The sequence below is a fragment of the Podarcis muralis genome, chromosome 2, assembly GCF_964188315.1.
Source record: "Podarcis muralis chromosome 2, rPodMur119.hap1.1, whole genome shotgun sequence".
NCBI classification, from domain to species: Eukaryota; Metazoa; Chordata; class Lepidosauria; order Squamata; family Lacertidae; genus Podarcis; species Podarcis muralis.
Window position 1 is genome coordinate 116,268,790 of NC_135656.1, and position 25,538 is coordinate 116,294,327.

Sequence of the window (25,538 nt, forward strand, 5' to 3'; positions counted from 1 at the left end):
GCATCAGCATCATATGGGAACTTCTGAGCAGCTCCTGAAGCCAGCCAGAGCCAACTGCTCCAGGCTGCTGAGACTGCCGCTGCTGCATTTCCTGGGGACATTAGATGAAATCCGGGGAGATTCCAGGGATGGAATTTGTCCAGGGACTTACTTGCAAATCCGGGGACTGTCCCTGGGAAACGGGGACATCTGGTAACCCTACCCAAACTAGTTTATTCCAAGCACTAGAGCATGGGTAGGCAAACTAAGGCCTGAGGGCCAGATCCGGCCCAATCGCCTTTTCAATCCAGCCTGTGGACGGTCCGGGAATCAGCGTGTTTTTACATGAGTAGAATGTGTCCTCTGATTTAAAATTCATTTCTGGGTTATTTGTGGGGCCTGCCTGGTGTTTTTACATGAGTAGAATGTGTGCTTTTATTTAAAATGCATCTCTGGGTTATTTGTGGGGCATAGGAATTTGTTCCTTTTTTTCGTTCACAATATAGTCCGGCCCCTGACAAGGTCTGAGGGACAGTGGACTGGCCCCCTGCTAAAAAAGTTTGCTGACCCCTACACTAGAGAAAGTGCAGCCCAGACTAGAATACCACTCTGCCCCAGCCCCAGCCCCAGCCCAGACCCTGGAGCTGAGCAGGGGCCGAAGATGCCCAGGCGGGGGGGGGGGGGGGGAGCTGATACACAGCTGATACACAGCTCTTCCCTCGAGGAGGTGTCTTTTAGAGAAGCAGAGGCTGCTCCTCCACAATTCCAATGATTTACTTGACTATTTATTCATAAAAGAATTTACATACTGCCCTCTGCAGGCAGCGAACAACAAGAGAAAAAGAAAGTGAAAGTTTGCTTTCTCCTTGGCGTGAGGGAGCCATGGCTGCTGCTGGGGATCCCGTCCAGAGTCTCCGTGATGAAGCCACTTGCTCCATCTGCCTGGAGTATTTCAAGGATCCAGTGACCATTCCAGAGTGTGGGCACAACTTCTGCCGGTCCTGCCTGATCCAGTGCTGGGGGGAATCGGAGGCAGAGGCTTCCTGTCCTCAGTGCAGAGAAACAGTCCAGAGAAGGAGCCTCATCTCCAATCGGCAACTGATAAACTTCGTAGAATTAATCAAGAATCTCAGAGATGAAGGAGGGAAAGAAGAAGAAAGAAAAGGAGGAGTCTGCGAGGAGCACCAGGAGCCCCTGAAACTCTTTTGCAAGAAAGATGAAGCCCCCATTTGCGTGGTGTGTGACAGATCAAAGGAGCACAAACATCACGAGGTGATTCCTCTGAAGGAGGCTTTTGAGGAATACAAGGTAGGAGATCCCTGGATCTTGAGGGGGAGAAATAACTGTGGAATGTTCTTGGGAGGTTTTCTGCAACTCTTAGGTCTGAACTAGGCATGGCAATAATTGCCTGAACATGATCTAAATGCTTGTTTATTATGTAAATAGCAACCAAGGAGAAGCTTGGGTTGGGAGGATAGAAGGAGTTCAATTATTCCTCTCCCTGCCAGGTGCCAAAGGGAGCTCCCTTTGAAATGAAAACTGCAGATTTGTGTTGGGACAATGGCAGGTTGAGAAAGGATCAACAAACACACACACATACAAGGCCCCAAGCCTCCTGTTTACATCAGTGTTTCCCAACCTTTTTTGGGCAAAGACACACTTGTTTGATGAAAAAAATCTCGAGGCACATCACCATTACAGCCCCGTGACGTCAGCGCGCAGCGTCACGCCGGGAGGGAAGGGCGCCGGGGCGCTGCTGCTGCTGCTGCCGCCGCCGCTCCCGGCAGGCATGGGCCCAGCTGAGGCGGCGGCGGCTGTTGTGGTGGTGGCGGCGATAGCGGGCGGAGGAGGGGGCGGCGGCGGGGGAGGCGGCGGCGGGTGGAGCAGGAGGGCGGCCGAGGCCGGTGAGGGAGTAGGGTTGCCCGGGGCTTGAGGAGCCATCGCCGGGAGTTGCTGCTGCTGTTGTTGCTGCTGCTGCCCGGACATGCCGGCCTCCTCCTCGTCCGCTGTCTCGCGCTCCTCCCTTTTGCGCGCGCTGCCCCGCCGCCGCCCCATTGGCCGGGTCCTGTCAGCTGATCCTGTGTTATTTCCTGTGTGTGTGTGTGTGAGGGGAGAATGGAGAGAGAAACCTCGGCACCACCACCGCGGAGCCGCCCCCGGCTCGACGCGGATCCTCGCCGCCGCCCCGCCTCTCGCCGCCCGCCTCGCCCGCCTCCCTCCCACGGCACACCAGGCAACGTCTCGCGGCACACTAGTGTGCCGCGGAACACCGGTTGGGAAACACTGGTTTACATAATAAAAACATTACACATTTTAATTCCATGTAGGTCCATGTCTTCTGCAGCTGGCAGGAAGCCACTTTAGTGCCCTGACAGGGGTTAAACCACAGAGCCTAGGGCTTGCCAATCAGAAGGTCGGTGGTTTGAATCCCCGTGACAGGGTGAGCTCCCATTGTCCGGTCCCTGCTCCTGCCAACCTAGCAGTTTGAAAGCACGTCAAAGTGCAAGTAGATAAATAGGTACTGCTCCAGCGGGAAGGTAAATGGCGTTTCCGTGCGCTGCTCTGGTTCGCCAGAAGTGGCTTAGTAATGCTGGCCACATGACAAACACCGGCTCCCTTGGCCAGTAAAGCGAGATGAGTGCCGCAACCCCAGAGTCATCCGCGACTGGACCTAATGGTCAGGGGTCCCTTTACCTTTAAGCAGCTGACAACATGGGCTCAGCTGGTGGGACGGACCGCCAGGATCTGCCCCCCTAGGTGCCTGTTGACAGTGTATTCTTCAGCAGTGGGGCAGCAGTTTCTTTTTCTGGAGGTGCTGTGGGAGCTTGTGCAGTAGGTCCCAGGAAGGGTGGAGGCCCTGTGGATCTCCCCACATTCAGGGCTGAAGACCTTTAGATGCCCTCAGCACTTTTTTTAAAAAAAGGGTCCCATATATATCTAATTCAAAATATAAACAATAATACCCCCCCCCCAAATCTGTAAGTGCTGTACTAAGCGCTACTGCACTCACTCTCAGTGGATGACTGAACAGCTGACACGACCAAATAAGAAAAATGATATGAGCCTCAGTGGGCTGAGTGGCAGTTTACCAGTTACCAGACTCTAATACTGTTGTATTCCCAAGATTAATGTATAACATTACTCTCTATTACTACTACTACTACTGCTACTGTTGTCTTTGTCCATGGAGTTTTCTTGGCAGGGATACTGGAGTGGCTTGCCGGTTCCTCCTCCAGGTGGATCACGTTTGGTCAAAACTCTCCACTATGAGCTGTCTATTTTGGGTGCCCTGCTCGGCATAGTTCATAGCTTCTCTGTGTTTTTCAAGCCCCTTCGCCACAGCAAGGCAGTGATCCATGAAGGAGACTCTTAAGAGTCCCAGGGACTGCAAGAAGATCAAACCTCTCCATTCTGAAGGAAATCAGCCCTGAGTGCTCACTGGAAGGACAGATCCAGAAGCTGAGGCTCCAATACTTTGGCCACCTCATGAGAAGACTCCCTGGAAAAGACCCTGATGTTGGGAAAGATCACAAGGAGAAGGGGACGACAGAGGACGAGATGGTTGGACAGTGTTCTCAAAGCTATGAACATGAGTTTGACCAAACTGCGGGAGGCAGTGGAAGGCAGGAGTGCCTGGCATGCTCTGGTCCATAGGGTCACGAAGAGTCAGACACGACTAAACGACTAAACAACAACTACTACTACTACTACTACTGCTACTACTTAATATTATTTGTATACTGCCCTATACCCGCAAGTCTTGGGGTGCTTCACAACATAAAATCGCAATATAGAAACACAAAATGCATAATAAAGAAAAAAACAATATCAACCCAATAATACCCCCCTCCCCAACACATTTTAAAAGGCACTGGATATCATTCAGCCAAAGGCCTGGTTAAGAGGGACATTTTTGTCTGGCGTCTTAAGGTGTATAATGATTATAGGGTGTATAATTATATGTGTGTGTAATGTAAGTGAATCTGGCAAATATGGTCCCTGGTAAATCCGGCAATGGAAAATTTCTGTGCCCCCCTTCCCTTGATGCCCTAAGGACATGCTTATTTTGCTTAAATTTTGCTTTTGGTCCAGTGTGTTGGACCAAAGCTGAGCTGTTTTAGAAGCTCTGCAAACGCTATCTTGGCAGTCAAGCTAGCCCCACAATTAATTGGTAGTTGTTGTATCAATGTGCTCACATATGCTTATTGTCAGGGAACTGCCATCGGAAGGACAGGAGGTGCAAAGGCTCCCTCAGGTTGAAAGAGACGGAGCAGCTGAAGAGGGAACCAGTAGGGGGCGAGCAGGAACTTCCAGGGAAAGTGAGTCGGAGGGGTGGCTCAGAGACGTTTCCAGCGAAAACAGTGGAGAGGTCTCAGGACCTCCTATAGGGACACCCACGCCTCGCCGGAAACTGTCACGCAGAGAGTCCAGAAGACGTGTTTCCGTGAAAGAGCTTTTATGTTGGAAACGTTTCCGAAAGCAACCACTTTCGGATTCTACTAGCGATTGACGCAGCCATGCCGGAGGGGCTCCGTCACAGGCAGAGGTTTGAAAACCTGATCAAACTCTGAGGGACTTGCATTTTACGCACAAGCAGCTCATCATCCCACCACAGCAATCCGAAAAGTCACTGAAAGCCAGCTTGTGCAAGCAGCGGCATCATGAGCGACCCAGCCGGAACCGGAGGAGCAGGAGCAGCTGGAGGAGGTCCAAGCCTGGAAGAAAGGTACAGGGCGTTGGAGATCCAGCTGGCCATGCAAACGGCGAGGCTTGAGGAGAGGAGGGCTCAGGATGCAGAAAAGGGAAAGGAGAAAACCACCTCGATAGCCAGAAAGGTGCCAGGATTGGTGCAGAAATTCGGGGGAGATCCCAGAAACTATCATGCCTTTAGAACTGAGATGCAATACGCTCTCAACCTGCAGTATGATGACTTCCCCGACGAGGAATCGCGAGTGGCTTTTGTAATTGGCCATCTCGAAGGGGGGGCGAAGGATTGGGTTCGACCCCTGATGGCAGTGAATAATGAGATACTAAAGGACACGAGGAAGTTTTTTCGTGCCATGGACCTGATGTTTTCCAGTGACATTGAGCAGGGGGTGGTACGAAGGCAGTTAATGGCTTGCAAACAGGGGAGCCGATCTGTCCGTGAGTACTGGACTGAGTTTACTATGCTGATTCATAAATTGGGGTGGGACCTATCGGCGGAACCCATCCAAATGCTTTTTGAAGAGGGGCTTTCTTCGGCCGTTAAAGATGAACTTTCCCGGGGGCCAAGGGCGGAGTCTATGGACCAGCTGACCAAATCCGCGCTGGCCATAGGAGCGCGCCAGGAAGCGAGAGCTTTGGAAAGGCGGGAAGGGAAAGGAGAACGTTGGAGGGAACTGCGCATTCCGGACATTCCAGAGCCACCTTTCCCGCCGGCAGAGCCGATGGAAGTTGGAACAGCGCGGGCGCGCGCAGTTTCAAATCCCAGTGAAGGGCGGAAGAAGGAGGGAAAGAGCGCCAAGAAATGTTATCTCTGCCAACAGCCAGGGCACTTTGCCAGAGTCTGCCCACAAAGAAAGGAATGGCAAGGGATGGCAGGAGCTGTGGGGGAAAGGGAGGAGGAAAACAAGGAGCAAGTAAAAGCCAACGCCTGGCTGCCACCGTCGGGGCACAGCAGCCAGGCCAAAGAGCAGTGAAAGTGCCCACGCCAGAACCACCCAGACCTGCTTTAGTGATAGAAGTGTCACTAGAGCTGCCAAATGGACACCCCCTACAGGTCAAGGCGCTTTTGGATTCAGGCAGCTCCTGTAATTTTATGAGTAAGGAGTTTGCAGCTGAGCACCAGATACAGACCATCCCTTTAAGTAATCCCTTGCAGGTGACCACGATTGATGGCAGAGAGCTGTTGGGAGGAGAAGTTAGCCAACAGACTGTCCCGATGATAATGAGGGTGGCAAGGCACACCGAACGGATAGCGTTTAATGTGGCCACCTTGGGAGGAGCTCCCATCATCTTGGGGATGAGCTGGCTGGCGCTACACGATCCGCTAGTGGGCTGGCATCAGAGGGTGGTCTCCTTTGGGTCAGCGCATTGCCTAGAACACTGCAAGCAGGGGAAGGTTCAGGGTGGAGACAGAGTCACCCTAGCCGGGATGGAAGTAATGGGCAGAGGGAAGGTGCCCCCGCAATACGCAGATCTGAGCAACGTATTCAGCGAAAGGGAAGCAGACAAACTGCCGCCGCATAGACCCTTTGACTGTCAAATCAACCTACTCCCTGGGGCCCAACTCCCAGTGGGCAAGCTGTACGCCATGTCCGACAGGGAGATGCAGGAGCTGAGGGAGTTCATTGACAAAAACCTGAAGCGAGGTTTCATCAGAGAGTCCCGAGCGGTGGGGGGCAGCCCAGTGTTTTTTGTGGACAAAAAAAACACAGATAAGCCGAGACTTGTGTGTGACTTCAGGGCCTTGAATGCAGTGTCGGAACCCCTGGCTTTCCCTATGCCCCGAATTGATGACATTTTGACCAGGGTAAGGAAGGGAAAGATTTTTACAAAGCTGGACCTGCGGGGGGCGTACAATCTGATACGCATAAGGAAGGGAGATGAATGGAAGACCACCATGTTCACCCCTTTGGGAGCCTTTGAATACCTCGTTATGCCCTTCGGTCTACAAGGAGGCTCCGCGTGCTTTCAAGCGTTTATTAACCACGTTCTGGGGCCTTTGCTCTACAAGAACTGTGTGGCCTTTTTAGACGACGTGTTGGTGTATTCGGAGGATGAGGAGCAGCATGTGAGGGACGTTCGAGAAGTGTTGGGCAGGCTGCAAGCCAACCAGCTGTGGGTGAAACTGGAGAAGTGCCAGTTTCATACCAAGGAGGTGGAATTCCTGGGGTACCGCTTGTCAGACAAGGGATTGGCCATGGATCCAGGCAAGGTCCAAGCGGTACTGGAATGGAAGACACCGAAGACCAAGAAGGATGTGCAAAGATTCTTGGGGTTTGGGAACTTTTATCGGAAGTTCATCAAGAACTTTGCCCACTTGACGGCGCCCATCACCGACTGCCTCAGCAGCAAGAAGAAATTTGTTTGGACGGCGGAGGCGGAGCGAGCATTTGAAGAACTGAAAAGGGCTTTCGCCTCGGAAGAACAACTTCTGCATGTGGATTTACGAAAACCCATGAGAGTGGAAACCGATGCGTCCGACCGGGCGGTAGGGGCGGTACTTCTTCAACCGGGGAGGAGTATGTCAGAGTGGAGACCGTGTGCCTTCTTCTCGCGGAAGCTGAATAAATCCGAGAGGAACTACACGGTGTATGACAGGGAACTACTTGCCATTCACGAAGCGTTCCGGAGGTGGAGACATTTATTAATTGGGGCACAACACAAGGTGCAAGTGTGCACCGACCACAAGAATTTAGAGTATTGGAGAACAGCTCGAGTGCTCAACCAACGACAAGTGAGATGGGCACAGGAATTCTCTAAATTCAACTTTGAAATTTGTTATGTGCCAGGTCCAGAAAACGTCAGGGCGGACGCTCTCTCACGCAAACCAGAGTATTGGGAGGGGGAGGGGGCGATTGAAGAGAGACATGTCATCCCTGAGGACCGCTGGGTGTGTGGGGCGGCGCTGGTGGGGCAACGAGAACTGGTAGAGGAAACGGAAAATGATGAATATGCCCAGGATAAGCTCAGAGGACTCAGGGGGGAGGGCGAGAGCCCCGAAGGTTTTGAGGAAAGAAATGGGGCATTGTATTACAAAGGGGCACTGTATATACCCGAAGGTGAATTGAGGGGGAGAGTACTCAAGCAGTTGCACGATAGCCCCACGGCGGGACATTTTGGGCAACACAAGACCATGTGGTTGGTTACCAGGGAATTCTGGTGGCCCAAGGTGAGGGAAGATGTAAGGGAGTATGTAAGAGGGTGTGACCAATGTCAGCGAGCCAAAGGGGAAAGACGGGCGCCGGCAGGGTTATTAGAACCATTACCCACACCAGAACGGCCTTGGGAAGCGGTATCAATAGATTTTATGACGGATCTGCCGAAGTCCAAGGGGAAGACAGCCATCATGGTAGTAGTAGACCTGTTAACAAAGATGTGCCACTTTGTAGCATGCTCACATGCAGTCACAGCGGAAGAAACAGCGAAGTTGTTTGTAGAACACATCTTTAGGTTGCACGGGGCTCCCTTGAGGGTGATCTCAGACCGCGGCAAACAATTTACTTCCAGGTTCTGGAGGAAGCTCATGAGCTTGCTGCACGTGGAAGTCAATTTTTCAACGGCCCGGCACCCTGAAACCAACGGGCAGGCGGAAAGAGCAAATGGCATTCTTCAACAATATCTGAGGTGTTATGTCAATGACAGAGAGAACGATTGGGTCGAAAAGTTGGCGCTGGCAGAATTTGCCTACAATAATGCGGAGAATGTGTCCACAGGGATGAGCCCCTTTTTGGCTAATTACGGGTGTCACCCCAGGGCATTTCCAGGGGAGGGAGGGGAGAGATGGAGCGTTCCAGCGGCTGAACATTTTGTAGAAGAGATGGAAGCGATCCATCATCAGCTCCAGCTCAACTTAGAAAGGGCCAAGGCACAATATAAGAAGCAGGCAGACAAGAACAGAAGGGAAGGTGAAACCATAAGGGTGGGGGATCAAGTGTGGCTGTCAACCCAAGGGTTGCCGTTCAAAGGGGGTTGTAAGAAATTGAGGCCCAGAAGATTGGGACCCTTTGAGGTCATTCAGCAGGTCAACCCGGTGGCTTTCAAACTCCGGTTACCCAACCACATGAAATTGCACCCAGTGTTCCACAGGTCGTTACTGTCACCATACAGGGGGGGACGTGAAGGGGAGCACGTCAGGGGACCAGCCTTGGAAGAGAGGGAACGCAGCAACCATGTAGCGGAAATCCTCGATTCCAGGTGGAAGGGAAATCAGGTAGAGTATTTGGTGGCGTGGGAAGGGGAACCGGAGTCAGAAAACACCTGGGTGACTGCAGGGGAGGTCAATGACGAGGTTTTAACAGAAACGTTCCACCAAAGATTCCCTAGGAAACCACAGCCGGTAGAAAGGTTTAGGAGGGAGTACTTCGGCACCACCGACGAGGAACAGGAAATGGAAGGATTCACGGAGTCGGAGTTGGAAGAGGGAATAGACTCCGAAGACGAGGAGTATCGAGAGACGAGGGACAGTAGCAGGTGGAGGGAAGTGTTCGAAACTTCGGACGATGAGGAAGGTTCTTTCAGGGGTTTTACTTCCTCCCAGCCCGGAGGGGAGGAGACGGGAGGGGGTGAAGGGGGCCCTGGAGGGGAGGTGGATGTCAGGGAACTGCCATCGGAAGGACAGGAGGTGCAAAGGCTCCCTCAGGTTGAAAGAGACGGAGCAGCTGAAGAGGGAACCAGTAGGGGGCGAGCAGGAACTTCCAGGGAAAGTGAGTCGGAGGGGTGGCTCAGAGACGTTTCCAGCGAAAACAGTGGAGAGGTCTCAGGACCTCCTATAGGGACACCCACGCCTCGCCGGAAACTGTCACGCAGAGAGTCCAGAAGACGTGTTTCCGTGAAAGAGCTTTTATGTTGGAAACGTTTCCGAAAGCAACCACTTTCGGATTCTACTAGCGATTGACGCAGCCATGCCGGAGGGGCTCCGTCACAGGCAGAGGTTTGAAAACCTGATCAAACTCTGAGGGACTTGCATTTTACGCACAAGCAGCTCATCATCCCACCACACTTATATTCATAAACTAGGAATTTCTGAGGGCAAGGAAGACCCCGAACATTTCTGTGTTGTTTGGTATGATTTCATTTCTTACGTGTCAAATTCAGATATACAAAACACTCTTTCCCCAACAGTTTCAATTAACCTTCGCAAATAAAACGAACAAATGAAATAAGAAAACAAACTAGAAAATCCCAGGCACACACACACGCTCTCTGTCTCTGTCAAACCTGAGATTTTGTTTCCTCTTTAGGGAGAGATCTGTAGCTGCCTGGAGATTCTGAGGAAAGAGAGAGAGAAAATTATGGCCTATCAAGCAGCCCTGGACAAGGAATGCAAAGACCTCCTTGTAAGTGCCACTCTTATTACTAGGGAGTCAGGACTGAGAATGGATGGAGAAATCTGTCAATTCCAGCGTCTCCCTGTCTCTCATTTTTCCACAGTGGCATGTGATTAAGAGGGGGGAAAGTCCTCATGAAAATTCATCAGCTTTTAGTGTGAATTTTCCCATATATCTCTATCTGTATATCTATCTTTCTATCATCTATCTATATCATCTATCTATCTATCTATCTATCTATCTATCTATCTATCTATCTATCTATCATCATCTATCATCTATCTCTATCTATCTATCTATCTATCTATCTATCTATCTATCTATCTATCATCTATCTATATCTATCTATCTATCTATCTATCTATCTATCTATCTATCTATCTATCTATCTATCATCTATCTATCTATCATCTAATGCATTTCCCCTAATATATTATATATTAAACAATATATCAAAACAACCTTCTGTCATTTCCCCTTTTATACTTCTATGTTAATTTCATTCATAAATGCATTTTATGCATACTTTACATTAGAATGTTTGTTTTTTGTACACATCACCTGACTAGGGCAACACTGTGAAATTCAGAGGAATGTTTATTTCAGAGGATTGCTGTACAGTGGTACCTTGGTTTACGAACTTAATCAGTTCCGGAAGTCCGTTCTTACAACGAAAGCATTCTTAAACCGAGGTGCGCTTTCCCTAATGAGGCCTCCTGCCGCCAGTGCCCTTTCACCATTCGGATTCCGTTCTTAGGCCGAGGTAAAGTTTGCAAACCGGGACACTACTTCCGGTTTTGTGGAGTTGATAAATTGAATCGTTCGTAAACAGGACTGTTCTTAACCGAGGTACCACTGTATTTTAGTCTGCATTCCTCTCTGCCCGAAAGTGGTTATGAGGTAAGTTCACCTTTGAATGCAAGCAGAATTGAATTTCTTCCCTCTGAGGCAGCCCAGCTCTACTGAGCATAAATTAGTTGTGTCATCCTGATTTACCATAAAAATGTTGAAAGGTACTCTTGTTCAACATTAGGAAACTCAGGCCATCCTAAGAATTGGTGATGAGCAGGCCAGCTTTGCCCTCCTCCTATGTTTCTGTTGCCTTCCTACTTGTCGAAGTGAGTAGGTCTAAAAGTAAGGAGTGTTTAATGTCCATGGAGGCTCCCTGAATATTTTAGAACAGTAATTATGCCAGGTCCAAAAATGTGCAAGGAACCTCCATGGCTAGAAAAAAGCTACTTGTTTTAGGCAAACTGGATGGCAGCAGAAAGGGCATTGCAGTGGGCATCCCTTTTACTTTAATGTCTGAAGACGAGAGCTTCTTTTGCCACTGGCAGCCAATTTTATGTCTAAGGAAAGTTAGAAGGGCCTCCTTGTGGAGTTCTCATGTCGCTCCTTGTGACGTTCTAAAGACTTGACAGTATTCCAGACTCCTCATTTCCTCTTTCTACCTGCTTCTTGCAGAAATTAACAGAAACTGAAAGGCAGAAGACAGCAGAGAAGTTCAGACAACTGCGCCAGTTTCTGGAAGGAAAAGAAAAACAACTGCTGAATGAGATAGAAGAGACAGAGAAGGAGATTGCAAGAAGAAGGGATGAGCACCTGGCCACACTCTCCAGAAATCTCTCCTCTCTTGAAAGTATCGTCCGGGAAATGGAGGAAAAGCGCCAGAAGTCCGCGAGTGAACTCCTGCACGTAAGACCGTGGCAGGAACAGCCCAAAGCTCCACGCCAGGGCAAGGCTGTCTGCAAATCATTATGGGGCTCAGCTTATGGGGCTTCTAGGCAGGTTTCTCATGTACAGTACATGAGCAACTAAGAGAACTGGTATGGCTTATTCCCCTAAGACTGGAGATGCTTATTCAGTGTTAATAGAGCAGAATGTGGTGTTCTGTTCTTTGCTAAAGATTTCTCTCTCCAGAATGACACCCCAGATTTTCTGCATTCTCCTTAGTCCTTTTCCCTTTGCCCCACCTTCTCTCACTCAGAGTCAGTTTTGAAATGGTAAATGGTGGGTCATGGCACAACCACCCACAGAAACAGTTTTCCATTGCTTTAGCGGCTGATGTGAAGCCAAGTGTACAGAGATACTCACAAATGTCACCTAGCGCTAATAGCCCTTGGAGTAACAGATTTTGCAGCTCCTTCACGCTAGTATATCATATTGACTCAACTAAAGTCTTGTCAGCATGTCTATTGATCTCAAACAGATTAAAAAATTCTGTCCTCCAGACAGGCATTGAGGTCTACTTCAGTCATGACCCCTTCTCTTTTCCAAACTTCTCTTTTATTCCACTCCTCAGCTTCTGGGCTGATCATCTTCACCAGGCGTGCAATTTCTCCCAATAGATATATTTTTTCAAAGCAATCTTCTGTAATTCCTCCCCTTCATTCTTCTATGCTATTTGCATTCAGAAATTCATTTTATGCATACTTTACCATAGAATGTACATTTTTTGGACACATCACCTGCCAAGGGTACATGTCTATTTATTCTCTCTCTCTCTCTCTCACACACACGCATGCACACACGCACAAACACACACACACACACCCTACTCTCAATCTTCTGGGCAGATTCACCAGGCCTGCAGGCTTGCCCAAAATGGTGCTCAGTCACACTGACCAATGAGCAAAGCAGAGAGTTATGTGGAATGTGCCATCAAATGGGGCACAGTCTTGGGACTTGAATGTCTGAGTTGTGTTTGTGGCTCAGCATATCTCAGTGAGTAAAGCAGAGGCTTATTTTTAGTTCTCCTGCACAGAAGGTTTAATGGCCATATTTGTTGTTGTTGTTTAGTCGTTTAGTCGTGTCCGACTCTTCGTGACCCCCTGGACCAGAGCACGCCAGGCACCTCTGTCCTCCACTGCCTCCCGCAGTTTGGTCAAACTCATGCTGGTAACCTCGAAAACACCATCCAACCATCTCATCCTCTGTCGCCCCCTTCTCTTTGTGCCCTCCATCTTTCCCAGCATCAGGGTCTTCTCCAAGGAGTCTTCTCTTCTCATGAGGTGGCCAAAGTACTGGAGCCTCAGCTTCACGATCTGTCCTTCCAGTGAGCACTCAGGTCTGATTTCCTTAAGAATGGATGCATTTGATCTTCTTGCCGTCCATGGGACTCTCAAGAGTCTTCTCCAGCACCATAATTCAAAAGCATCAATTCTTCGGCGATCAGCCTTCTTTATGGTCCAGCTCTCACTTCCATACATCACTACTGGGAAAACCATGGCTTTAACTATGCGGATCTTTGTTGGCAAGGTGACGTCTCTACTTCTCAAGATGCTGTCTAGGCCTGTCATTGCCCTTCTCCCAAGAAGCAGGCGTCTTTTAATTTTGTGGCTGCTGTCACCATCTGCAGTGATGATGGAGCCCAAGAAAGTAAAATCTCTCACTGCCTCCATTTCTTCCCCTTCTATTTGCCAGGAGGTGATGGGACCAGTGGCCATGATCTTCGTTTTTTTGATGTTGAGCTTCAGACCATATTTTGCGCTCTCCTCTTTCACCCTCATTAAAAGGTTCTTTAATTCCTCCTCACTTTCTGCCATCAAGGTTGTGTCATCTGCATATCTGAGGTTGTTGATATTTCTTCCGGCAATCTTAATTCCAGCTTGGGATTCATCCAGCCCAGCCTTTCGCATGATGTATTCTGCATATAAATTAAATAAGCAGGGAGACAAAACACAGCCTTGTCTTACTCGTTTCCCAATTTTGAACCAATCAGTTGTTCCATATCCAGTTCTAACTGTAGCTTCTTGTCCCACATAGAGATTTCTCAGGAGACAGATGAGGTGATCAGGCACTCCCATTTCTTTAAGAACTTGCCATAGTTTGCTGTGGTCGACACAGTCAAAGGCTTTTACATAGTCAATGAAGCAGAAGTAGATGTCTTTCTGGAACTCTCTAGCTTTCTAGAGTAAATATACCTTTATTGTCAATGTACCTTTATTGTCAATGTACAACCTGTGTACAATGAAATTAACTGAGCCTCCCCGCCAAAAACACTCAGTCTCATTGCACTCTGTGTGCTTGTCGCACAACACACCAACCCCGAAAGTTGGTTGTACTATATTATTTTCCATTCAGCTTAGCAGGTCACTTTGCACTCTTTAAATGGCTCCTCTTTGGCTATTGAGTCAAGGCTACCCTGGATGGGATAGAAACATAATGAATGAATAAAATTAGCTTGTGAAGATTTCCTCCATGGGAAACTAAGAAAACAGGTGGCCCTCACTTTAACCATAATGCACTGTCAGGGGGGAAATTCTACACTCAGATATGATTTTCAAGTACATGGCAAGGGAGAAGAGAGTGTCAAATGAAGTGCACTTGACAGAACACAAATACCTGGCAACAAAAAACACTTATTCACAGGAAGTAGAATTTTTCTGTGCAGTAAACTTGCTTTGGCTGAAATTGGGGGTTTTTCTATTTGGCACAGTGTCCTAGAAGGCCTACTGATGTCTGAACGGCACAATGAAATGTGTGTTAGGAGGGAGTTTTTTAGCACACAAAACTGGATGCACATTAAGAAGTTAAAACTGAAAACCAGGTATGGGAGGGGATTCCACTGAGTCCACACTTAAAGATGAATCTGTCTCATTTGCCCTTTGTGCTCAAGAAGCAGACTGAATCACAGCCACCCATCAACATTTGCAATTCTCTGGATTTTTCAGTGCAGTTCTCCAGCCAAGTAATATGTGCAGCAATTAATCAAATTATAGAAAATTGCTTTATAAAATTATTATTAGGGGGGAAATGCACATAAAAGGAGAAAGTTCACACTATATTGCTGATGAATGTGGAAATGTGAATAACTGAACTTAAGACTGAAAAATTAAAAACTGAGAAAACCAAAACTGACTGATTCAGCCATTCCTACCCAAAACTTTGGTGTGTGCGAGGCAGACTGACATCAGAGAGCCAGGCGTATCCACTCCAGGGTTTGAAGGGTCTTTCTAGTGTGGCCTGTGGTGTGCAATGATTTGTGTCCTCTTTTTCCCCTCTAGGATGTGAGAAGCACCTTGCAGAGGTAAGTGGCTCCTGCTCATTTCCATTAGCATCACTCTGTGAGGTCAGAAAAGGTCCAGGACCCCAGTACATAAAACCTGGCCCTCAGGGGTCTGCTGTAGGAGAGGCTGTAAGGCTCCACACCCTACAGCATTTGATAGGTAAGCATCAGATCTCTCTCTTGCTTTGTAGGACCCTTAAGGGCTGTTGCATGGAAGGTGGAGCAAGCTTGTTTTCTCCTGCTCAGTAGAGTAGGATTTGAACCAATGGATACACGTTGTAAGGAATAAGATTCCAACTCAACGTCAGAAAGAGCTTTCTGACAGCGGAAGGACTCCCTCTGGAAGTCATGGGCTGTCCTTCATTGAAGGTTTTAAAGCAGAGGTTGGATGGCCACTTGTCATTGGATATTTTAGTTGAGATTCCTGAATTGCAGGGGGTTTGACTAAATGACGCTCAAAGTCAGATTCCGCTGTATGATTCTATGAATGGACTAACATTGTTTTTCTTTTCACCAGGTATGAGAAACGAGAGAAATTGGAGAAGACACTGGATTTCCCTCCAGAGCTGAAGAAGAGGATCTCGGAATTCTGTGATATAAGCCCTCTCTTGGAACGTGTTAGGAAGCAATTCAAAGGTAATGAAAAATGGCTGTAAGGATTTTATGCGGGGCGGTTTATTAGTCCAGAACTGAGCATTGCATTGTATTTTGTTTTGTTCCTGCTGCAGACAGGGGTATCCCCCGTGATGCTTGCCTTCGTGTTGCTGCAGCCATCATTTAATTTCCCCCGGGATGCCCCATAAACATTGTCACTCTGGTGCATGGGGGGTCGGAGGAGAGAAATGGTGGCTACCGCAAAGAGAGGATGAACCAAAGTGTCTTACAAGACCATTATTTTCTGCCTAATGTGTGTCTGTTTACAGTTAAAGGTAAAGATAAAGGTACCCCTGCCCGTCCGGGCGAGTCTTGCCAGACTCTAGGGTTGTGCGCCCATCTCACTCAAGAGGCCGGGGGCCAGCGCTGTCCGCAGACACTTCCGGGTCACGTGGCCAGCGTGACAAAGCTGCATCTGGCGAGCCAGCGCAGCACACAGAAACGCCGTTTACCTTCCCGCCAAAGCGGTCCCTATTTATCTACTTGCACCCAGGGGTGCTTTCGAACTGCTAGGTTGGCAGGCGCTGGGACCGAGCAACGGGAGCTTACCCCGCTGCGGGGATTCGAACCGCCGACCTTTCGATCGGCAAGCCCTAGGCGCTAAGGCTTTTACCCACAGCGCCACCCGCGTCCCTTTTTACAGTTATGCAGAACTTATTCATTTTGTCACCCATCTCCCCAATCTGGGGTGGCCCTTTTGGAGGATCTCAGTAAAATAGGGCATTTTGAAACACCCTGTTCCTCCCTTTGCCTCCTCCTCAGGCTTGGATCCCAGCCGTAGAACAAAGACCTGATCCATCTCCTGGTGGGTCTGCTCTAACGCTCTCCCCAACTCTAACCATTTTTTCCCTTCAAATTTTTTTATTGCTTTTCAACATTTATCACAAAAATAACATAACAAAATACACAACAAAGAGAGGGGGAAAACACACCACACTACAATAGACTAAACGCACAAGAGAAAAAAAGAAAATAAAAAGATTATTTCTTCAAATATCCAACTTTCATCACATTGATGACTGACTTCCTCGGATCCCCTCTAACTGAATTTCATTATATCTCCTTTATAACAGTTCTCCAAGTTCATCAACTTGAGGGCACAAAGGGCCCATAGCTGTTCTCTTAATTCTCATTCCCCAAACCTCTGAAGCCTTGAAGGCCCAATTTTACACAGAGAGTGTCAGAGGAGGGGAATTTCTCTCCTCTCCTCTCTTCACTCCCCTTCATTCTGATGAAGGAGAGGAATGTCCAAATCCTGGATGCGATATCTGAGAGGGAATCTGGTTCTTGGGGTGTTTCTTGGATCACGATGTCAGTCTCTGACTCTGCCTAATCTTCTCTTTCCCTCATCTTCTCCCAAACAGCAAATGTCACTCTGGATCCAGACACAGCCCATCCCAAACTCATCCTGTCCGAGGATTGGAAAAGCGTGAGATGGGGAGGCAAACCTCAAGCCCTGCCTGATAATCCTGAGAGATTCAACAAGCGGCATTGTGTGTTGGGACGTGAGGGATTCACAGCAGGCAGACATTTCTGGGAAGTCACTGTGGAAAGTGGGGAATATTGGGCTTTGGGGGTCGCCAGGAAGTCTGTGGAGAGAAAGGGCGGCTTCTCCTTAAGCTTTTTCGACTTCTGTCCTGAGAGAGGGACCTGGGCTGTGGGGAAGTTGGGAGGGAAGTACTGGGCCTACTCATCTCCTTTTCCCTCTTCTCTGTCCCTGAGTGAGGAGCCCAGGAGGATCCGGGTGACTCTGGACTATGAAGGGGGACGTGTGTCTTTATCTGACGCTGACTCAGGAGCCGAACTCTACACGTTCTCAGGAGCCTCGTTCTCTGGAGAGACCCTCCTCCCTATTTTTTACCTGTGGGGAAATTATAAAACCCACCTCAGGATCTCCTGAGGAGACTAAATCTGCCTCTCAGGCCCAGTTGGGAGTTTCTTTCCAGACCGGAATGACAAGTATAAAAACCAACATTTACCTCACAATAGCAGTTTTTGGGTTGCCCTTTGAGAGAATTCATTCCAGTAATGATCTGCAGAAGCAGCAAAAGAGACAAAAATTGTAGACTCCCCTCCCCCGCCATTCCCTTGGCAGCAGACAGTAACACTATACGAGTTCCAATAAATAATACCTCAATAGGAATTCACTGAATTTATCTTCAAACAAGCCTTTGGCTGATTGGCACCCAATGCCCTTTTAAATGTGTTGTGGGAGTGCGGATTACAGTGGTACCTCGCAAGACGAATGCCTCGCAAGACGGAAAACTCGCAAGAAGAAAGAGTTTTCCGTTTTTCGAGGTGCTTCGCCAGACGAATTTCCCTATGGGCTTGCTTTGCAAGAAGAAAGCCCATAGGGAAATCTCCGGGGACCTCTTTTAAAATGCTGGCGGTCGGGAGCAAAGACTTTCGCCCACCGCCAGCCTTCAGAAGAGGTCCTGGACCTCTTCTGAAGGCCGGCGGGGGGCAAAGGTCTTTGCTCCCCCCCGCCTGCCTTCCCGGGACAGCGGAGACTTCTCCGCTGTCCCGGGGTGATCTTAAAATGCTGGCGGGCGACAGCGAAGCCTTCGCTGCCGACCCCCAGCATTTAAAAGCCCCCGGGACAGCGGAGACTTTGCTGCCGCCCGCCAGCATTTTAAAATCGCCCCGGGACAGCGGAGGCTTCGCTGCCGCCCGCCAGCATTTTAAAATCGCCCCGGGACAGCGGGGGCTTCGCTGCCGCCCGCCAGCATTTTAAAATCGCCCCGGGACAGCGGAGGAGTCTCCGCTGTCCCGGGGGCTTTTAAAATGCTGGCGGTCGGCAGCAAAGCCCTCCTGTCCCCGGAGCTTGCGGGGCGGGAGGTGGGGAGAAGGGCTTTTCTTCCCACCGCCAGCCTTCAGAACAGCCTTCTGAAGGCTGGCGGTGGGAAGAAAAGCCCTTGTCCCCCCCCCCCCCAGCCTTCAGAAGAGGTCGGGGGACAGACTGTCCCTGGGCCTGGTCTGAAGGCGGTTTCCATAGGAACGCATTGATTGATTTTCAATGCATTCCTATGGGAAACCGTGCTTCGCAAGACAAAAAACTCGCAAGAAGAAAAAACTCACGGAACGAATTAATTTCGTCCTGCGAGGTACCACTGTATTGGTTTGTTTTCGTTCGTTAAATGTTTTGTAATGCGGGTGGCATTTCACTGAGCCTCTTGGGCTTGCTGATCAGAAGGTCGGCAGTTCGAATCTTCTTCTTCTTCTTCTAAAAAAATAGTTTTTATTTGGTTTTACAAGTATAAAGTTATAACATTATCAAATCCACTCAAATTTAGATTTCTCTGAATCTCAAGACTTCCCACCATCCTCTCCATGGGTCCTATTGTCATCATTTTCAGCTGCATATTACCTATTTCATCATCTATATTTTAAGTCTATCCAAGTTATCCAATGTATTTGTTACATTACAAGTGTTGTTAAAATCCTTAAATAAATTATAAATCGTTCTCATTCTTTGTTAAAACTCTTTTGTCTTCTTGGTTCCTAAGCCTTCTGGTCAGTTTTGCCTTTCAGAAAAACTGCTAGGCAGTGTTTCCCCAATCTTCAGCCTCAGATATCTCTAATTTGTTCATTTTCTTTCCACGCAAAAAGTCCAAAAGGGGGCTCTTCAATTGTTAATATCACTAAATATCAAGAATATTAATCTTCCAGTCCAGCACAACAACTTTATCTCCATCCGCTCTCATGTGAATTTTCTGGTGTCAAAGGAGAATGGAGTTTGAGGTAAAACGTTTCCCACAGTATGAACAGTTTCAGCCTTGTGTGTATTCTCATATATATATTTTAATTTTTATTGGAAATTTTATTTACAACATAACATAAACCCCCACTCCCCCAGTACTGAAATACAATAAACATAATATACAACAATGCAAACAACCAAATAAAAGACTTCCTTTATCCTGTATCTGGCCTCCTTATTTACTTCTGATAAGTTGTTTCCTTTATGAATAATTATTAAGATTTTTCTAATTATAACTTAAATATCCACAAAGTCTCCTGCAGACATTAATCGAAACAAGTCCAGGTAGGTATTTTAGGGCACTGTTTTGTGAAGTATTCTCTGCGTTTTCCCCATGCTTTTTGAAACTGTCTAGTGTGATCTCCAATTGCCTCTGTTAATCTAGCCAGTTCAATATACTCTTAACAGTTTGTCTTGCCATTCCTTTTTTGTTGGCACAATCTCTTTTTCCCAGTGTTTAGCAGTTAGGATCCTTGCCGCTCCTGTGGCATAGAGGAATATTTTCTGATCTTCTCTTGCTATACCTGGGTCTGTTATCCCTAGTAGAAAAGCTTCTGTATTTTTCATAAAGTTATACTGAAACGTTTTTTAAAGCTCATCATATACTATATTCCAGAAACACTTGATTTTTTCACAGGTCCACCAAACATGTATAAGTGTCCCCTCTGTTTTACCACACCTCCAGCACAGATTTGTTTTTGTCTTATACATTTTAGCTATTTTGGTAGGTGTCAAGTACCATCTATAAAACATCTTGATTAGATTTTCCCTCAATACTTCACAGGCTGTAAATTTCCAGTTCGTTCTCCATAGTTCTTCATTTGTTGCAGTGGGAGCATTTGTATGGCTTCTCTCCTGCATGGGTCCTTTCATACAATTTAAGATAAGGGACATGTCAGAAAACTTTCCCAAAAGACTAAACACTTGTGTGGCTGTGTAGGATTAGATTTTTATGCTGCTGCATCACACTGTTGACTCATGTTAAGCTTGCGGTTTGCTAGGACTCCTAGATGCTTTTCACATGTACTACTGGCAAGTCAGGTATCCTCCATCTTAAATTTGTGCTATTCCTCCCTAAGTGTAAAACCAGACATTTGTCCATATGGAAATTCGTTCTGTTACAGTGGTACTTCGGGTTACAGATGCTTCAGGTTACAGACTCCGCTAACCCAGAAATAGTACCTCGGGTTAAGAAGTTTGCTTCAGGATGAGAACAGAAATCGCACGGCGGTGGCGTGGTGGCAGTGGGAGGCCCCATTAGCTAAAGTGATACCTCAGGTTAAGAACGGTTTCAGGTTAAGAACGGACCTCCAGAACGAATTAAGTTCTTAACCTGAGGTACCACTGTACTGGGGCCCAGTTCTCCAATCTGTTAATGTCATCCTGAATCCAGATATAGTATTCTGTGGCATTAACTATTTCTCCCAGTTTGGTGTTACCTGCAAATTTAATCAGCATCCCCTCAAATACCTTCACCCAAGTTGTTTATAAAGACGTTGGAAAACAACGTCTGCAGAACCCAGAACCCTGCAACACCCCACTTGTCAACTTTTTTCCAGAATGATGAGGAACCATTAATGAGTACTCTTTGGGGTCATTAATGAGTACTCTTCTTGGTATCTGAAGAAGTGTGCATGCACACGAAAGCTCATACCAAGAACTAACTTAGTTGGTCTTTAAGGTGCTACTGGAAGGAATTTTTTTTTGTTTTGTCTTTGGGGTCAGTCAGTCAACCAGCTACAAATCCACCTAAGAGTAACATACGGGGCTAGGCAGATTATGGACAACACTACTGGTTCCTTTTTTCCACAGTTTATTTTTATTGATACTCATCCAAAGATATTCAAAAGTTTATACACAGTGCAAAGTATATTCTTATACCTGAATAAAAGAAATATTTTTAAAAATCTAATCTAAAAAGAAATAGGAGCAGGGAGAAGGGAAAAAATAAACAGAAGAAAAAGAAAAGAAAAAGGGAGAAATAGAAAAAGATGGAAAGACTTCTGATTCTCTGTCAAGTAAATATAACAACTTGTTCTAAGCATTCACTCAAATTGACATCCAATCATTCTATTTTCTATAAGCCAATATTATTTTCAATCTTCAGATCCAGATATTGCATGTTGACTGTCTCTTTCACACAAAAACCCCACAGTAATTTTCCAATCCTTAATAAATATCCAACGATTCTTTTATTAAATTCCCACCCTTCTTCCTCCCAGAAGAGCCCAGGGTGGTAAACCAATGAGTAGCCAAGGAACACAAAACAAAACATATTTAAGCCATTTAAAAGCAGTCTAAATATCTGAAAACATTTTACAACACCAAAAAGGTCATTGTTAACATCTGTCGGGTTACCCACATGCCAACGTTTTTTATTGTTACATTTATACCTCGCATTTTCTCTAGGGAGACAAAGTAGGTCCGTGGTTTTTCCTGTCCTCATTTCCCCTTTAGGGCTACCTTGTGAGGTAGCACTCAATCTACTTTGTGGCTGTTGGGGGGCGTGATTTGAATCTGCATCTCCCAAGTCCTTGTGCTACACAGTGGACCACACTGCCTCTCTCTATGGTGGTGGAGGTGTTAATGGACTGCAAAGATGTTTTTTAAATGGTTGAAAAGAAACATGCTGTATAAGAGCATGAAAGTTGAAGGGCATTGAAAGGGAAGCAGGTGGGGGCATGTCCTGTAATTATATATCAGGAGAGGTGTCACTAGTAATGGGGTCAGAAGATAAATGTACTTTTTTTAAAAATGGGGGAAGGGGTCAAGGGAATCAAAAGTTGTGCCTCCTCTGCCACAATGGCCTTCCTGCTATTCTCTTCCTTTCCTTTGAGAGGGTCTCCCTACTCAGCCTCATCCCCACCACCCTGCAGCTGTCCCTTTGGCGCTTGAGTTTCTGCCGCTGCCCCCCAGGACTTCTCGTTCCAACTCAACGGACCCTCCTCGCCCCCTCATTTTTTGGCCCCCACTAAGCACTTCCTGCCAGAACAAGGGCAGGTGCCACCATCATGTCACCAATTGGACACAGCACCCAGGTTAACATACCCAGCACTCCTCCAGGTTAACATACCCAAGCTCCTTCAACCATTCCTCATAAGGCCTGGTTTCCTTAGTTTTCTGGGGAACTCCAGCACATGAAGTGGCTGATGGCGGACACGTAGGTGGCACAACAAGGTTAAGAGGAGCCTTCTGGATCAGTCCCTGGTCCATCTAGCCAGACATTTTTATTGCCTTATATGACAAAATGTATTACTCGATTGTAAAAACAAAACTTCTAAGCAGTTTACAAGAAATTCTAAACAGATCGGTTGAAAGCAGTTAAAAACAAGTAATTAGAAACCTTAAAAAAAACAAAAAACAGCAGTAAATTGAGGAGAAGTTAAAACTCTCCAACGTCTGGACAAAATGCTTTTCAGCAGGTGTCAAAAAGAAAGCGGCAAAGGTACCTGCCTGATGTCCAGAGGGCTAAGTCCCACAAGCATCCTGTTCTTGCAGGAGCTGACAGGACGCTTGTGAGAAAACCGCAAGTGGGAACTGGTCACAAAAGTCCTTTCCTCTCTGCTTTCGTCAACCAGTATTCAGATGCGTACACAGGCAGTCCTTGTTTTGTGTGGGGGTTACGTTCTGGACGCTCATGTGCATAAACCTACCCTGCCCTGCCCGCCCCCCTTTTGTGACAACTTTATGACCTTTGGGGGCTACTACTGGGTTTGGTGCCATGCACGCCTGCGAAATCAGATGCCGCTAAACCGGTCGTCGCCTGTAATGCCTCTGAAATCTGACCAAGCGCAGGTTCACGCACGCCCTTCATATTCACGAGGAATTTTAAAACATTACAATTTTAACATTTTTAAATGAGGCTAAAATATACAACACCAAGAGAAGTACGTTGTGCAAGCGGGAGGCAGTGACTGGCTGTCACCCATAACTTCTAGTTCACGGGCTTACAAACTGTTCTTGAAGACCTCCACAAACCGAGCATTGAAGCTGGTTCTCTCTGTGCTTCCGCACATGGGCAAGCAGTTCAGCACTGACTCCAAAGTTTTCCCCGCAGATAAAACACGCCAACGGCTCCTCTGCCGTGTGGGTCTTCTCATGTTCAACGAGCTCCGAGTTTTTTACGAAGCCTTTCCCGCAGTAGCAGCAGAAGGCTGTGTGGCTACTCTCGCGGGACAGAAACTGCGAGTTCCAAAGGAAGAACTTCCCGCAATGCGAACATTTATATGGCTTATGCGGTGTGTCGCCTCGGTGAGTTTGCCGATGAGCTTTGAGCTCCCACCAGTTTATGTAGGATTCCGGGCAAAAGCAGCATTTATAAGGTTTCTCGCCTCTGTGGAGTTGCTGGTGTTTGAGGAGGACCGACTTGGAGGAGTAGCTTTTCTCGCATTCTGTGCAGGAATAGCGTTCTTCTCTCCCACGGGTTTTTACTTGAGGGATCCAGTGAAAGTTTTTCCCGCAATGGGAACATTTATGCGCAGTCTGGCCAGTCTGGATTGTCTCTTTCTTTCCACAGTGGGAGCATTTATACAGTTTCTCACCTACGTGGCTCCTCTCATGTATCAAAAGGTCTGAGCTGCTGCTGAAGCTCCGACTGCATTGCCAACACTTGTATGGCGTCTCCTCTGTGGGAATATCCCCGTCAGTACTCCCGTGGGCCTTTTGACCACAGATTTCCCCACCCGTGTCATATTCCATGTCATTCTCTTTATGCTGCTGGGCGGCATCTTTGCAAACCCCCTTTTGGATAATAAATGGATCTGCTTTCTTCTCTGTGTCTTTTCTCTTCTGTGTCTCTGCCCTACGCTGGTTCTTATCAGCTTCTCCCTGGCCCAGGAAATCCTTCTCTTGGCCTGCTTTCAAGGTTGTCTTCCGCTGCTCTGTTTGTTCAGGACTTTCTCGCAAGCGCTTCTGCCCCTTGCTTTCACTCAGTCGCCTGTCCCCTGCTGGAAGAAAAAGAGAATCAGGGTAGGAATCAGACACAGCTCCAACCAGGGCTTTTTTTTCAGCCAGAACACACTGGAGTTTGGTTCTGGCTCCTCTCAGGTGGGTGTTATTGCCATTATAAGAGAACAAGGGAAGTGTTCATTGTGAGTTCTGGCACCTCTTTTTTCTAGAAAAATAGCACTGGCTCCAGCTTTGCTCTTTGTGAAGAAGTGCTTCCTGTTTTGTCTATCATGAATCTTCTACCACTTGTGATACAAAGTATTATGAGGAAGTGGACTTCTTTTTTGTCCCTATTCCCTTTTCTCCATTCCATGCCTACAGCTCTACTATGTTTTCCCCACCAAATTAAATAGCCCCCAAAATTTATAAGCCATTTGATTTTAGAGAACCCCAAAACAGTTTTAAAAAATAATAAAACAGTAAGATTGCGCTGGATTATGGAGAAAGCTAGAGAGTTCCAGAAGGACATCTACTTCTGCTTCATTGACTATGCAAAAGCCTTTGACTGTGTTGACCACAGCAAGCTATGGCAAGTTCTTAAAGAAATGGGAGTGCCTGATCACCTCAACTGTCTCCTGAGAAATCTCTATATGGGACAAGAAGCTACAGTTAGAACTGGATATGGAACAACTGATTGGTTCAAAATTGGGAAAGGAGTACAGCAAGGCTGTATATTGTCTCCCTGCTTATTTAACTTATATGCTGAATTCATCATGCGAAAGGCTGGGCTGGATGAATCCCTAGCCAGAATGAAGATCACCGGAAGAAATATCAACAACCTCAGATATGCAGATGACACAACCTTGATGGCAGAAAGTGAGGAGGAATTAAAGAACCTTTTAATGAGGGTGAAAGAGGAGAGTGCAAAATATGGTCTGAAGCTCAACACAAAAAAACCTGAAGATCATGGCCACTGGGCCCATCACCTCATGGCAAATATAAGGGGAAGAAATGGAGGCAGGGAGAGATTTTATTTTCTTGGGCTCCATGATCACTGCAGATGGTGACAGCAGTCACAAAATTAAAAGACACCTGCTCCTTGGGAGAAAGGCGATGGCAAACCTAGACAGCATCCTAAAAAGCAGAGACATCACCTTGCCAACAAAGGTCCGTATAGTTAAAGCCATGGTTTTCCCAGTAGTGATGTATGGAAGTG

The 25,538-nt window shown here is 47.3% G+C and overlaps 1 protein-coding gene across 1 annotated transcript; it reads left to right on the forward strand.

The window, feature by feature from the left end:
* Positions 1–861: 861 nt before the first annotated feature.
* Positions 862–18,082, forward strand: LOC144326137 (zinc finger protein RFP-like). The gene is made up of 6 exons (XM_077922310.1): positions 862–1,287; positions 9,927–10,022; positions 11,478–11,708; positions 15,020–15,042; positions 15,539–15,657; positions 17,040–18,082. Exons 1-6 carry the CDS (start codon positions 862–864, stop codon positions 17,573–17,575), a joined length of 1,431 nt encoding a protein of 476 aa, XP_077778436.1. The 3' UTR covers positions 17,576–18,082.
* Positions 18,083–25,538: the final 7,456 nt, after the last annotated feature.

Coding starts and splice junctions, on each gene's coding strand:
- LOC144326137 (XM_077922310.1), top strand. CDS start 862: ATGGCTGCTGCTGGGGATCCCGTCCAGAGTCTCCGTGATGAAGCCACT. Junction 15,043..15,538: donor GTGAGAAGCACCTTGCAGAG/GTAAGTGGCTCC, acceptor TCTTTTCACCAG/GTATGAGAAACGAGAGAAAT. Junction 15,658..17,039: donor TGTTAGGAAGCAATTCAAAG/GTAATGAAAAAT, acceptor TCTCCCAAACAG/CAAATGTCACTCTGGATCCA.